The sequence below is a fragment of the Macaca fascicularis genome, chromosome 20 (genome assembly GCF_037993035.2).
Source record: "Macaca fascicularis isolate 582-1 chromosome 20, T2T-MFA8v1.1".
Taxonomy (NCBI): Eukaryota; Metazoa; Chordata; class Mammalia; order Primates; family Cercopithecidae; genus Macaca; species Macaca fascicularis.
In genome coordinates, this window is record NC_088394.1 from 43516173 (window position 1) to 43532387 (window position 16215).

The following is a 16215-nucleotide window of genomic DNA, read 5'->3' on the forward strand; positions in this document are numbered from 1 at the left end:
AGAGCCTACTAGGTGCTGGCGGCTGTGCTAGGTACTGGGCGTCATGTATAAGAAGCATACAGTCTATAAGGTTATAGATGAGCACGTGGTGTAAGTGGGAACATCAATCTAGGTATAGAAGTGTGGCACAAAGAGAGAAATATGAAGGAAATGCAAAGAAATAAGCTTTCGAAAGACTTGGTTAACCATTTGATTCTTACCAATTTTAATAGATTAGCATTTATGCTTTACAATGATATAAGGTTTCTTAATTTATCTGTCACTATTTATAAATAACAAAATACTGTAATAAAGATAGAATTTAATTTCTATAGCATGACAGTGAAAACTTGTTGGTTTTAGATATTTTTTCACATCTTGGTGATCATATAATTGAGATAGGGAAATAATTTACTGCCTGTTTAGAATATCAGTGTGTTAATCAACCCTGTATCATGAGCTAAACTGAAATTAATACATTAAAATTATATGTTGATATCTGCTTCTTTTATTGATTTGGTTTAAATTTTTAAAAAGTATATTTTTTTCAGAGAGAAAGGAGAACATTGGTATTATGCAACTTGATTTAGATAGGAAAAATGCAACATGTCTGAATAGTTTTTTTTATTTCATCCTCCTTCTGGTATTATTTTCACCTATGTAGTGTAGAATGTCAGTGTTCTTAAAGGGCAGGATTACTATGTGATTAAGAGCCCAGACTCTGGAAGCCAACTGACTGTGTCTCAGCTTTGCTGTATACCAACCACAAGAAAGTTGCCTAAACACTCAGGTGCCTCTGGTTCATCATCTGTAAAATGATAAGGTTGTTGTGAGAATTAATGAATGAATATATGTGAAATACTTAAAACAATGCCTGGAGCTTAATAACTGTGTAGGTATTGCTGCTGCTGCAGAGGCCGCGGTGGCTCTGGCAGACTCTGCTGCTGCTCTTCCTCCTCCTCCTTGTTATTCTACTATTAATACTACTTTAATTATTATTGAAAAGATCTTCCAAGAGTCACTAAAATCCTTTGGTGATTTTGTCTCAAATAACAATGCAGATGTGCCTGGAAGGTACCCCAGGATAGAAATCTAATGTAGAAATATTCCTAAAGCTGCAAAGAAATTTATAACCATTGATTCCCTGCTCTGTCATATTCACTACCTAAAAGCAATATATAAAAAGCTATGGAAAATGAACTGTTATCTTTTTAGTAAGTATTATACACAGGTACATTTATACAAAACTCAGCATAGTATTGTTTTTAAGTGATCAGCGTAGAGCCAAAGATCAAGAATGAAATGAACATATTTTATAGCTTACATGCAGTAAAAATGAAGAAGTGAGCTGACTCACTTTAGAAGTTGGATTTTTTTGTTGTTTTTTATCAGTTAATTTGCACATGTGTGAGCATAACTAAGATAACTTTATAGATGCAGACTTGCTGGGTTGGAAAATATGCTCACTGTAAATTTGTGTAGATAACTGACAACTTGCACTCCAAGGAGGTTTTGCAGAATTGCATTTCAGGGGCTTTTCCTACCACCACCACCTCTCCCCCGTATATTCTCTTCCAGGCCCATGGAGAAATCCTGCTGTAGTGAGTGAGTCTCTGGTGCTGATGGGTATCCTTCAAGTGTGTTATAACAGAAGGCAGCAGAGAACCACAGACTTAGTGCCTTCCTCCCCACTGCTTTTCACTCTAAATTTCTGTCCATGTTATATCCTTGGATTTTATCAAAAGTTGCCATAAGGAACTACCATGTTAAAAGGGCTTCCGTTTTTACAGTGCAACAGCAATTGAGAACGTTGCCTTCATGTTGGTCATTGCCCCATAAAAAAAGAATGCCCCTTCTCAGAAATCTCTTTTAGAATTTTGTATCAGGAAACACTGCTTCTTAACAAACTGATTTCTTTCCTTTATTTTTCTGAAAGAAATCTAATTGACTTCTTTCCTATTATTTTTAAAATAGCTTTATTGAGATATGATTTACATACCATATATTTTACCTATTTAAAGTTTACAATTCAGTGATTTTTGATATGTTTATAGAGTTGTGCAACCATCACTGCAATCAGTTTTACAATGTTTTCATCATCTTCCTGCCAAAAAAAACCTCATGCCCAGTAGCAGTCGCTCCTCATTTCCCTCTCATCACTTCACCCTTTCACCCAGCACTAGGCAATGGCTAGCCTACTGTCTAATTCTATAGATTTGCCTATTTGGGACATTTCATATAACTCAAAACTGATAATGTGGACTTTTGAGTCTGGCTTCTTTCACTTAACGTGGTATTTTCAAGGTTTATCCATGTTGTAGCATGTTTCAGCAATTCATTCTTTTTATGGCGGAACAATATTCCATTGTATGTATACATTACATTTTATTTACCCATATCATCAGCAAATGAACATTTGGGTTGTTTCCACTTCTTAGCTGTTATGAATAATGCTGCTATAGACTTTATATAAAATTATTGTTTGACATATTTTTCATTTCTCTTGGGTGTATACCTAGGCATGTAATTACTGGGTCTATGCTAACTCTTACATTTAACATTTTGAGCAACTTCCAGACTGTTTTCCAAAGCTGCTGTATCATTTTGCTTTCCCATCAACACTATGTGAGGGTTTCTATTTCTCTACATCTTTGCCAACACTTGTTCTTACCTATTTTCCTTTTTCAATTGTAGCCTTCCTAATAGATATAAAGTGATACAAAGTGATACCTCATTGTGGTTTTGGTTAGCATTTCCCAAATGACTAATGTTGAGCATTTTTTCATGTGCTTATTGGTAATTTGTATATCTTCTTTGGAGAAATGCCTATGTAGACACTGTGGCTATTTTTTAATTGGGTTTTTAAATTTTTATTATTGTGTTGTTATGAGTTTTTTATATCCCTTACAAGATACCTGATTTGTGAATGTTTTCTCACCGTTCTTCGGGCTGTTATTTCACTTTCTTGATGGATCTTTTGTGGCACATAAAAGTTATAATTTTGATGAACTCCAGTTTATCTCTTCTTTTATCACTTTTGTTGTGATGTCATAGTTTTGTCTAAATCAGTCACAAAGACTTACTCCTATAATTTCTTCTAACAGTTTTATTGTTTTAACTCTTACATTTAACTCTTGGATCTATTTTGAGTTGATATTTATATATGGTGTGAGGAAAAGGTCCAGCTTCATTCTTTTGCATTTGAATATCCAATTGTCTCTGCACTATTTGTCAATTAAAAAAAACATTTTTTGGCTGGGCATAGTGACTCACGCATGTAATCCCAAGACTTTGGGAGGCTGAGACTTGAGGCCAAGAGTTAAGACCAGCCTGGCCAACATGGCAAAACCCTGTCTCTACAAAAAACACAAAAATTAGCCAGGCATAATGGTAAATGCCTGTAATCCCAGCTACTCAGGAAACTGAGGCACCTGAAGAACCTGGGAGGCGAAAGTTGCAGTAAGTTGAGATTGTGCCACTGCACTCCACCTGGATAGCAGAGCAAGACTCTGTCTCAAAACAAAACAAAGAAAAATCCTTTCTCTCCCTACTGAATTATTTTGACACCCTTGTCAAAAATCAGTTGACTATATATGCAAGGGTTTATTTTTGGACTCTGTATTCTATTTCTGTGTCTATTCTTATGCTAATACCACACTATTAACTACCATAGCTTTTTTCCTTTCCAATCTGATACTTTTTATTACTTTTTCTTTCCCAATTTCCCTGGCTGGAACCTCCAGTTCAATGTTGAATAGAAGTGGTGAGAGTGAACATCCTTGTCTTATTCCTGAACTTTGGGGGAAAAGCATTTAGTCTTTTACCATTGAGTGTGATATTAGCTGTAGCTTTTTCATAGATGCCCTTTATTTGGTTGAATACATTTTATTCTGTTCCTACTTTGTTGAATGTTTTTATTCAAGGATGTTGAATTTTGTCAAATGCATTTTCTCAGTCTGTGGAAGTGATCATATAGTGTTTTCTTCTTTATTTTGTTGGTAAGGTCTATTAGTAATTGACTTTGTGTTGTTAAGCCATCCTTGCATTTGTGGGATAGATTCTACTTGGTTATGATGTGTCATCCCTTCTTTATGTTACTGGATTTGGTTTGCTAGTATTTTGCTGAGGATTTTTGTGTCTGTAAAACAGATTTTGCTTTGTAATTTTCTTGTGATACTTTGATTTTGGTATTAGAATAATATTGACCTCTTAGAATGAGTTGGGAGGTGTTCCCTCTTTTTTGGGAGGGGGAGCACAGTTTGTGAAAGGTTGGTTTTAATTTTTCTTTAACTGCTTGGTAGAATGCACCAGTGATGACATCTAGTCTTGAGCTGTGTTTGTGTGTGTGTGTGTGTGTGTGTGTGTGTGTGTGAAGTTTCAATCACTTTATGTACTTTTTACAAATCTGTTTAGATTTTCTATTCCTTCTTGGGTCAGTTTTGGTAGTTTGTGTCTTTCTGGGAATAATTCATCCATTTCATCTAGGTTATCTAATTTGATGACATATATTTGATATGATATTATTCTCTTATAATCCTTTAGTTCTCTAGTAATGTTTCTTTCTTGCATTCTTTTTTCTTTCTTTTTTTTTTTTTATTATACTTTAAGTTCTAGGGTACATGTGCACAATGTGCAGGTTTGTTACATATATATACCTGTGCCATGTTGGTGTGCTGCACCCATTAACTCATCATTTACATCAGGTATAACTCCCAATGCCATCCCTCCCCCTACCCCCTCCCCACAATAGGACCCGGTGTGTGATACTCCCCTTCCTGTATCCAAGTGATCTCATTGTTCAGTTCCCACCTATGAGTGAGAACATGTGGTATTTGGTTTTCTGTTCTTGCGATATTTGCTGAGAATGATGGTTACCAGCTGCATCCATGTCCCTACAAAGGACACAAACTCATCCTTTTTTATGGCTGCATAGTATTCCATGGTGTATATGTGCCACATTTTCTTAATCCAATCTGTCACTGATGGACATTTGGGTTGATTCCAAGTCTTTGTTATTGTGAATAGTGCCGCAATAAACATACGTGTGCATGTGTCTTTATAGCAGCATGACCTATAATCCTTTGGGTATATCCCCAGTAATGGGATGGCTGGGTCAAATGGTATTTCTAGTTCTAGATCCTTGAGGAATCACCACACTGTCTTCCACAATGGTTGAACTAGTTTAGAGTCCCACCAACAGTGTAAAAGTATTCCTATTTCTCCACATCCTCTCCAGCACCGGTTGTTTCCTGATTTTTTTAATGATTGCCATTCTAACTGGTGTGAGATGGTATCTCATTGTGGTTTTGATTTGCATTTCTCTGATGGCCAGTGATGATGAGCATTTTTTCATCTGTCTGTTGGCTGTATGAATGTCTTCTTTTGAGAAGTGTCTATTCATATCCTTTGCCCACTTTTTGATGGGTTGTTTTTTTCTTGTAAATTTGTTTGAGTTCTTTATAGGTTCTGGATATTAGCCCTTTGTCAGATGAGTAGATTGCAAACATTTTCTCCCATTCTGTAGGTTGCCTGTTCACTCTGATGGTAGTTTCTTTTGCTGTGTAGAAGCTCTTTAGTTGAATTAGATCCCATTTGTCAATTTTGGCTTTTGTTGCCGTTGCTTTTGGTGTTTTAGACATGAAGTCCTAGCCCATGCCTATGTCCTGAATGGTATTCCCTAGGTTTTCTTCTAGGGTTTTTATGGTTTTAGGTGTAATATTTAAGTCTCTAATCCATCTTGAATTAATTTTCGTATAAGGAGTAAGGAAAGGGTCCAGTTTCAGCTTTCTACTTATGGCTAGCCAATTTTCCTAGCACCATTTATTAAATAGGGAATCCTTTCCCCATTTCTCGTTTTTGTCAGGTTTGTCAAAGATCAGATGGCTGTAGATGTGTGGTATTATTTCTGAGGACTCTGTTCTGTTCCATTGATCTATATCTCTGTTCTTTCTTGCATTCTTGATTTAGTAATTTGAGTCTTCTCTCTTCTTGGTCAATCTAGCTAAAGGTTTGCAAGTTTTATTGAGCTTTTGATTTCCTTGATTCTGTATTGTTTTTCTCTACTTTGTTTCATTAATTTCCACTCTAATCTTTATTATTTCCTTCCTTCTGTTGCTTTTGATTTAGTTTGCTCTTTTTCATCCACTGTCTTTTTTTTTTTGAGACAGAGTCTCTCTCTATTGCCCAGGCTGTAGTACAGTGACACAATCTTGGCTCACTGCAACTTCCGCCTCCTGGATTCAAGTGATTCTCCTGCCTCAGCCTCCTGAGTAGCTGGGATTACAGGTGCACACCACCACGCCCAGCTAATTTTTTTTTTTTTTTTTTTTTTGTATTTTTAGTAGAGATGGGGTTTCACCACGTTGGCCAGGCTGGTCTGGAACTCCTGACCTTGTGATCTGCCCACCTCGGCCTCCCAAAGTGCTGGGATTACAGGCATGAGCCACCGCGCCCAGCCGTCTCATCCACTGTCTTAAGGTGGAAAAATAGGTTGTTGATTTGAGATTTTTCTTCTGTTTAATATAGGACTTTATAGCTATAATTTTTTCTCTGAGCATTGTTTTACCCACATCCCATTGATTTTGGTGTTTGTCTTTATTTTCATTAATCTCCTCAGAAAGTATATTAGAATATATTTTCTCATTTCCCTTTTGATTTATTATTTGACCCATTAGTTATTTAGTAGTATGTTTTCATTTCCACGTATGTGTGAATTTATAAGATTTCTTTCTGTTATTGATTCCTGATTTCATTCCCTTGTGGTCAGACAATATACTTTTTATGATTTCAGTCCTTTTCTATATATTGAGGCTTATTTTATGGCCTAGTATGTGGTATATCCTGGTGGAGGATGTTTCATGTACACTGAGAAAAATGTATATTCTGCTCTTGTTGGAGTGTTTTCTAAAAGTCTAGTTGGTTTATAGTGTTATGCAAATGCATTTTCAATAATGTCATTCCCCTTCTTTTTTTCAGCTGATGAACTAATCAGTCCTAAAGACATTGATCCTGTGCAGCGCTATGTCCCACTAAAAGATCAACGTAACGTGAGCATGAGGTTTTCCAATCAGGTAAAGAGATATTGTATTTCTTAATTTAGACTCGCCCAGAGACATGTAAGCTTAATTGAAGAGTATATTTTTGTTCTGAATAGGTTTTTGTTGTTCCTTCTGAAGGAAAGGTTTCTCCCTCTTCTAGTTAGTTAAGATTTTCTTGTGGTAAAGGGCTATTTGTTAATGAGGAAGTGTGTTTCAGATGGGTCCGACGAAGTGCCTTCCAGGTAAACATTTCCATCTTCAGAATATTGAGTTTAAGGTGTCAAGTGTCTTTGAGAAGAAGCAGTGCATCTGGGTGGCAGGAGGACCAGTGACCGAAGGGAGTGGGATCCCCCGAAAGTCCTGTGCTTGATGTCTCCCCTGCACTGTGGCTCCATGACAAGGCTGAGTGACTGACAGAGTTGTTACAGCAACAGCGACTTGGTGACGTGTTGGGGAAGGAATACTTTTACAATTTTTGGCCGGGTGCGTTGGCTGAAGCCTGTAATCCCAGCACTTTGGGAGGCCGAGGCAGGCGGATCACAAGGTCAGGAGATCGAGACCATCCTGGCGAACACAGTGAAACCCTGTCTCTACTAAAAAAATACAAAAAACTAGCCGGGCGAGGTGGCAGGCGCCTGTAGTCCCAGCTACTTGGGAGGCTGAGGCAGGAGAATGGCGTAAACCCGGGAGGCGGAGCTTGCAGTGAGCTGAGATCCAGCCACAGCACTCCAGCCTGGGCGACAGAGCAAGACTCCATCTCAACAACAACAAAAAATAAATAAATAAATAAATAAAATACAATTTTTACATTTAGTAGCTATGGATTCAGACTGTGTTGTGTCAACAAAATAAGTGTTTGTAGGATCAGCAAGATTGATAGTGACTTGAGCAAACCCTCAAGTATTAAATGATACCAGTAATGAGGACTGTTAAAATGAGAATGTTGTGGATTGCGGAAACTGCCTGAGGAGAAAGGGAATGAACCTGCATGTGTGCCTTGGATTCTAAGCAGTGAACATGCATTTAATAAGATTGGTATCAACATTTACAGAAGATAATCTTACAAATGGAAATGTTCCTTATATTAAAAAAAATACATATTTTACACACACACACACACACACACAGAGCAATAAGTGCTTGTTTTCATAAGAGAAAGGGAGAGCCAACGGCCCCATTAGATTGTATTGCACTGTTTCTCTGGCTCTTTTGCTGGTCTTCAGCAAAACATGTAATGACTCTGAGTTATTTATGGATGAGAAGCTATTTGAGAGACTTGTAAATAAATGCTATGGTTTTCTCAAGAACATAAAATTCCTGTGTTAATATGTGATGGAAGTTTCTCACTGGCCTGTTAGCTCCTTATGTAAGAGGGGATTTGGCCTTTATCTTAGTTATTGCTCATGTTGGTACAATTGGCAGAGTTGTTCTCAGCACTTGGTGACGTGTTGGGGAAGGAATCGGTTTTAAATTTTTGCATTTAGTAGCTATGGATTCAGACTGTGTCATGTCAACAAAACAAGTGTTTGTAGGTGCAGTGCAAGTGTACAGTCTGTACCGATTTGAAATACACCATTTTACTTGAAGACATGGCAAAATAGGGAATTTATCCAACTTCATGTTACCAGTGCTGGGACTGAGCCATTTTAAGACTAATATGTATCACTTAAATAGTATTTCACATGTGTGACTCACTTCTCTAGAGTGACAAAACCTCAAAGCCTTTTCTTAGAAAATAAATTAATAGGTCACAGATTTGAGGTGTGCGGACAGGAGCCAGAGAACATCAAAGCATTTCATAGGCATTTGGCTAACAAAATCATCAATTTAAACAGTTGTTTCATGCTTGACACATATAATGATGGCTGTGGGTTATGTGTAAATTTTGGTGTACAACATACTGCTTGCAACTCTTTCTCTCCTGCTCAAGAAAGCTTATCAGGATGTGAGTGACTGAGAGTGAATTTTAAGATAATTCACTCTGCAGGTAGGTTTTATGTCAAAATTACTTTGTACTGCTGCTACTGAATTATCTGTATCATGCCTCCCAAGTGGAGCCACATCCTAGCTAAGAGAAATGTTCTTCTCCTGTAGCCACATGGCAGAATACCTCTGTGCAGTGTTGTATACAGTTTCTGAGAGGGAGGTGATGGGGATATTTGCAGCAGAAAACTACTGGGAGTGGATATGTTGCCACGTGGTTGTGGTGATATATAAAATATTGAAGCTGCCTTGCCACTTTTTCAGCCATTTTAAGCAGTAGGCAAGACCTGGCATGCCCATGTCTGTTCCTGGGGCTGGGCGAAGTAGACTGATGAAATAGAGGGGTCAGACATATCTCTAGATGTGCAGCCCTCTGTTTGAAATGTTGGTGTCAGTAGCCACTTAGTCATGATTGAACAGGTGAGATTTTGTAACTAACTGATCTGTGGGAATTCACTAGGTGCTTTAAACCCTGCCACAAGTTAGGAAAGTAAATAGGGAGTAGTAAAGTCCAAGCAGTTTCTGAAAATGGTAGAAGTGCTTACCCTTGAAAGAAGGTATGTCAGGGATCCCATGACTACCCTCAGCCACTGTAATTCACTAGAGGACTCACAGAACTTAGAAGCTGTTACACTTACACTTAGGGGTGATTACTGTGAAAGGATACAGAATAAAATCGGCAAAGGGAAAAGGCACATGGGGCAAGTCCTGAGGAACTTCGGCACAGGCTTCCAAGTGTCTTCTTCCAGTGGAGTCAAGTGAGATGCACTTAATTACTCTAGTGAGTATGTGTCAACACATGCATAGTGTTGCCAACCAGGGAAGCTTGCTCAAGCTTTGTTGTGTATAGTTTTTACTAAAGGTCAGTTATGTAGGCATGCAGCATCTCAATTGTTTAAGCACCAGCCCCACAGGGAAAACCCAGATGTTCACTGTAAATCACATTGTTAGTGCAAACTCTCTGGACAAACTGGTATACGGTGGCCCAAGGCCTCAGGCATGCAAAACACTCTTATCATCTTGTGAGTCTCTTAGTTTTTCTCAAATGTTTTCTGTTTCTTTATTTTTGACTATATTTTACATTAATTGCATTTTATTAAAATTTTGTGTAATTTTGTGTAACCACCATCATGGTCAAGATATTTAATTGTACCATCCCATATCACCATAAGGCTTCCTTGTGTTACTCCTTTATAATCATACCCACTTCCTTCACCCCAATTCTTAACCCCTTGCAACTACTAATATGTTCTTTATTTTATAAATTTGTCATTTTAGGGGTGTTATAAAAATTGAACTGTACCTAACCTTTTGGGATTGGCTTTTTTCACTCAACATAATTTCCATGAGATTCATCCAAGTTGTTGCATGTATCAACAGTGTATTAGTCCATTCTCAACTGCTATAAAGAAATACCTGAGACTGGGTGATTTATAAAGAAAAGAGGTTTAATTGGCTCATGGTTCTGCAGACTGTACAGGAAGCATAGCAACTTCCAGGCTTTTGGGGAGGCCTCAGGGAGGTTTTACTTATGGAGGAAGGCAAAGCAAGAAAAGGCATCTTATATGGCAGGAGCAGGAGAGTGAGGGGGAGGGCCTACACACTTTTAAACAACCAGATCTTGTGAGAACTCACTATGCAGTACCAAGGGGGAATGGTGCTACCATTCTTGAGAACTCCTCTTCCATGATCCAACCACATCCCACCAGTCCCTACCTTCAACACTGGAGATTACAGCTAGACATGAAATTTGGGTGGGAACATAGATCAAAACCATATCACATAGTTTGTTTCTTTTTATTGCTGAGTTGTACGCCATGGTATGGTGGTACCTTAGTTTGTTTAACCATTCACACATTGAAGAAAATCCTGCAGGTTATTTGAACATTTTTTAGAATTCCACTTTAATTTATTCATAATGTTCATTTATAATGTTTTTTCATATATCACTTTTTAAATTTTCGTTAGTTGGTTGCTCTAGGAATTACTGTATACATTCATAAGTTATCAAAAGTGTAGTGGTATCATTTTGCCACTTTAAGTGAATTATAGAAACCTTACTTCTTCCATTAGTTTCCCTTACCTTTTTCATTTCTTAAACATAATTTTTAAAAATATTTCCTCTGTCTTCTTTGAGCAGCACATCAAATTTTGTGAAAATTTTTGCTTCAACCATAAACTTTGATTGAAGAAGTTCATGGGATGAAGGATAGTCTATTGTGCTGACCTCAGTTTTTGCCATTTCATGTTCTTTCCGATCTGAATGTCCCAGCCTTCTTCTGTTATTTTCTTTCTGTTTGGAGACCTTCCTTTAGACATTATCTGTGGGTAGGTGTGCTAGCAACAAATTTCTTAGTTTTTCTTTGTCTGAGAATATCTTTATTTCACCTTCATTCCTGAAGGGTAGTTACGTTGGATATAGGATTGCTAGTTAACAATTGTTTTATTTCAGCAGTAAGAAATATTGTGCCACTTCCTCTGGCTTCTGTAGTTTCAAATGAGAAATTCCCTGTCAGTTCAAATTTGTGTTCCTCTACAGGTAATGCCCCATTTCTTCTTGTCCTAAGTCTCCTTATGCCACTGGGTGGAGGGCCAGAAGCTACCCGGCTCAGCTGACATGGGAGGATCAGCCTAATTGCTGTTGCCCCTGGTGTGGAGCAGGGGTTGAGTAGGACTGTCATTGCTTTGAAACCCCTGCAGGTGAATTGGACTGCCCAAGGGTACCTGAGTAGTAGAGCACTGTGGAGTCAGGAAGCTCCCTGGGGCTTCTTTGTTGATGCTGCAAATATGTTGGCCCATTAGTGCTCTGGTTGTGAAGCAGAGGTTGGGTTGGCTCACCAGGACTTTGAAGTTGCTGCTGAAGACAGATTGGCCAACTGGTATCTCAGTTGAAGAGCTGAGATTAGAGCTCCCCACTTGGTCTCTGTTGTGCTTTCCATTTCCCAGTCCTCTGGTGAGAGAAACAGATTTTTCTTTTTTCTATGCCTATTGGTTATTTCAGGCTGCAGACTCCTGCACTGCCCAGCCTAGCATATATGTAGTCTCAAGAATCTCACTGTATTGCCATTCTTCAAGTGCTGAGGCCTCTGGCCAGTCCGGTCTGCTTTCTTTCCAGCTTTCAGAATCCTTTAATAGTTATCTGTCTAGGCCATCTTATTCCTACTTCCAATTTTTATAGTGGATAATGTATGTTCATAAGTCTTTCTATAAGTAAAAAGATTTCTTCTGTTCCTTTACTCATCTTTTTTCTTCAGAGTAATTTTTTAAACAATAATGGCTATCATTTATTGAGCACTTATTTTTAATAGCAGCTTTATTGAGGTAGAATTGCATCCCATACAATTCACTAACTTAAAGCATACAATTAAATGGTTTTTAGTATATTTACCAGAACCAATTTTAGAACATTCAGAACTATTCGGATACTATGGTCATTTTTTAATTGATTTGTTTCTTTTATTATTGTATTGTAACAGTTCTTTATATATTCTGAGACCTTTATATGATTGTAAAAATTTTCTCCCATTCTGTGGATTATCATTCCAGTTTCTTCTTGGTGTCATTTGGAGCACAGAAGTTTCTAATTTTGAAGAAGCCTCATTTATCTATTTTTTTCCTTTAGTTGCTTGTGCTTATAGTATCATGTCTAAGAAACCATTGCCTAATCCAAGGTCATGAAGATGGGTGTCCGTGTTTTCTTCTAAGAATTTTATAGTTTTAGCTCTTATATTTAGACCTGTGATCCATTCTGAGTTAATTTTATATATGGTATGAGGTATAAAGCCAGCTTCATTCTTTGCATGTGGTTATACAGTTGTCAACATTGTTGATTCTTCACAGTACATTTTTTCTTTTTTTAAAATAAAGTAAAATATATATGATGTATATAAATATTATATATTGCTGAGACCAGCTTGGCCGTAGAGACCCTAACCTAGCGGCGCTAGAGGAATTAAAGACACACACACAGAAATACAGAGTGTGGAGTGGGAAATCAGGGATCTCACTGCCTTCAGAGCTGAGAGCCTTGAACAGAGATTTACCCACATATTTATTGACAGCAAGCCAGTCATAAGATTTACTAAAAGTATTCCTTATGGGAAATAAAGGGATGGGCCGAAATAAAGGGATGGGCTGTGGCTAGTTATCTGCAGCATGAACATGTCCTTAAGGCACACATTGCTTATGCTATTGTTGTGGTTTAAGAACACCTTAAGTGGTTTTCCACCCTGGGTGGGCCAGGTGTTCCTTGCCCTCATTCGGTAAACCAACAGCCTTCCAGTGTGGGCGTCAAGGCCATCACAAGCATGTCACAGTGCTTCAGAGATTTTGTTTGTGGCCAGTATTGGGGCCAGTTTATGGCCAGATTTGGGGGCCTATTCCCAACAATATATAATGTATAAATATATACTATATATTATATAAATATATTTAATAATATATGTAGTATCTATATGTAATATAAATATATATACATATAAAAGATATATATATATCGTTTCAGTCATTCATAAGTGTACAAGTCAGTGGCATAAAGTACAGTTACAGTGTAATATAGCTGTTGCCTCTGTGTATACCAAAACCTTTTTTATCGTCTTCAACAAAACTTCTGTACCCATTAAGCAGTAACCCTCTTTCTCTCCTCCCTCCAGCCCCTGGTAATCGCTATTGTACTTTTTGTCTCTATGAATTTGCCTATTCTAGTTACCTCATATAAGTGGAATCATGCCATATTTGTCCTTCTGTGTGTGGCTTATTTCACTAAGCATAATTTCCACACTAATGTTTGTGTGTTTCGTTAGTATGGTGTTTTCTTTCTTCCCACTGGTTATTTTGTCACATACCTGGTAGACTTCATCATTCAATCATATATTAGTGTGATAAGTGAGCTGATTATTCTCAGTGTATTAAGTAGTAGTCTGCTACCCCCACCATCCCATCCAGAGGTAAGGGAGAGGTGATGGGAGTTTTGTCTCCTGGCTAACCTTATTGATGAATCAGGGATCTGATTGGGAACAAACAAGACTCTTATCACCCTTGCCAAATGCCAGAACATAAAAGGCTTTAACAATCTGTTGTTTGCAATGGAAGCCTTAACTCACCCCAGCCAGCTTTTTCTTTATATTTGGAGAAAAGCCCTGCTTTATTGCTGACTGTGGTTCCCTGTGTGGTACATGTGGCTGGCCACTGCGGCCTTTAATCAGTCCTTCTATTCACTTCCGCTTCTCCCACCTGTCCTCCATTGTGCTTGCAAACCAAGTGCCCCTCTGGGTCTCTTCTAGTTGGTGGGTCAGCTCTCATACCTGCTGCAGCACTTTGGTGATACTCTAAGTGGTATTGTTTGTTTTATACAGGTTTTCTCTGCTCTGCTTTATTCATTAATGTATTTTTATTTGCCATCTTTTACACTAGAAATGTGTTTAAATACCTTGTTATCTCATGACCTTCTTTCTTTTTGTCATTGCTCTGGCTTAGTCTTTTTTGTTTATTTTAAATCTGTAGCCGGTCTTTTCTCTGGGATCTGAAGAGAGATGAGAACTGAGAGCATATATGCACTCTGCTCTCTGGAACTAGGAGCCCAGGCCTTACCTCCTGTGCTTAAGTCTTTCCTCGTTGTTTCTGTTGAGTGTCTTTTTCTCCTTCTATACCCAATGTTTCTTCAGTTCTTACGGAATAAACCGAACACTGTGATATATATGAGTAGAGGTAGATATTTACTAAATAGTTGTGATGGCCCCAAATAGATACAAACCAAGTAAATTAAACACCAGACTTACTAAATTGTCTGGGAAAGTCATATTTAAAGGAAAATTTACTGTAAACTGTTCATTGGACCATCCTTTATTCTTATAAACAGGGTAACAACGTCTGCTTTTCTACCCCCACTTTTCTATGGCACATTTGATTTGGGGAAAATAAATTATACAAAATACTATATTATCCCATCCTACCATTACTCCTGGGCAAGAAGTCATGTGTTTAGAAGCTGTGCCATTAAGACTGATTTCTTTTGCATACTTCGTGTACAACACATGTCACTATTGCAGTTGTTGGTTTACATGCCTCACTTCCTCAAAGAGGTCCTGAAAGTAGAGAATGTGTCTTACTCTTGTCTTCTGTTATCCTAGTTTGGTATTTGACAGGACCAGAGAATAGAATTGATAGATACAATGATAACGACTATTGATTGTGTTTCTTTTGTTTATTGGCAGTGTACCCTCCACTTTTATACACATTATATCTGATTTTAACATTTTTTTTCTGAGACAAATATTATATCAATTTTACAGGTAGACAACGTGAGTCTCAGAGAGGTTTAGTAATCTCTCCAAGGTCACACAGTTGTCAAGTGACAAAACCAATATGAAGGTGTTAACTGAAGAAGGAAAGGAAGGAGGGAATGTCAAGCATTTGGAAGCAGTGATTTTTGTAATGGTGTGAAGGAGTTAACAGGAGAAATAGCTTGTTTCTTGAACAGCCTGGCTGAATATCACATCCTAGGAACACAGTTGCACCTGTGCCTTACGATGCTGAGAGGCCTGTGGAAGTGATCTGAAAAATTAAATACAAAGATGCCCCATCAGTACAAAATGTATGCTGGGATTCATTATATCATCATGTTAATTATTTCCTTCTTTCTTCTTCCCTGTTATGCTAGGGTGAAACCAAGTCCACAGATCTGTAACAGTCATTTTAGTAGGGATTTTCTTCTTCCTTATCCAAAGGAAAACACTTTCAGGAGGTGTGTACTCCCTCTCCCTGTTCACCCTAACTTGTTCCTATTAAAGAACCCGTCATCTTCTGTTGCCTAGGTAATTCTGGTGCCGGGTACCCACTGATTATCTACGAATGAGACCTTCGTCGTTCATACTGCAGCGCCTCTGCCGTGCTAATGTGAGATAATGGTTTCTTGAAGACTGTTGTTTCCAGCCTTTGCAGCTCATTCAAACTTGGGAGAGCTCTGGTTGCAGCAGAAACTGCAAGCAGCTGGCCATATGCATTTTATTGATTTATTGTATTTTGCATTACAGTTGTCCACTAGGGATAAGGTGATCCCTAGAGAACATCTATTTATAGTAACTAAGGGGTGGATTTCTGGAGTTCTATAGCAAATGGACTTATTTTTACATGTGTATTATACTAATTAGAATACAGAAGATTCCTGGTTAAGTAGGAAAATACACCTCATACCTTTTTAAATGTTTTTGGAATATTG

General features: G+C 37.9%; 1 protein-coding gene across 10 annotated transcripts in view; it reads left to right on the top strand.

Annotated features, from left to right (window-relative positions):
• The window catches only part of PHKB (phosphorylase kinase regulatory subunit beta), a 232916-nt gene that overhangs the window by 145091 nt on the left and 71610 nt on the right, over nt 1-16215 (top strand). For all 10 annotated transcript variants that reach the window (XR_012428701.1, XR_012428700.1, XM_065537576.2 and 7 more), the window contains one exon: nt 6955-7049. Coding sequence is in view for 8 of the 10 variants with exons in the window: in XM_065537576.2 (XP_065393648.1) it covers nt 6955-7049 (95 nt within the window). In the remaining 2 variants the exon portion in view is untranslated. The remainder of the gene's footprint in view (nt 1-6954; nt 7050-16215) is intronic.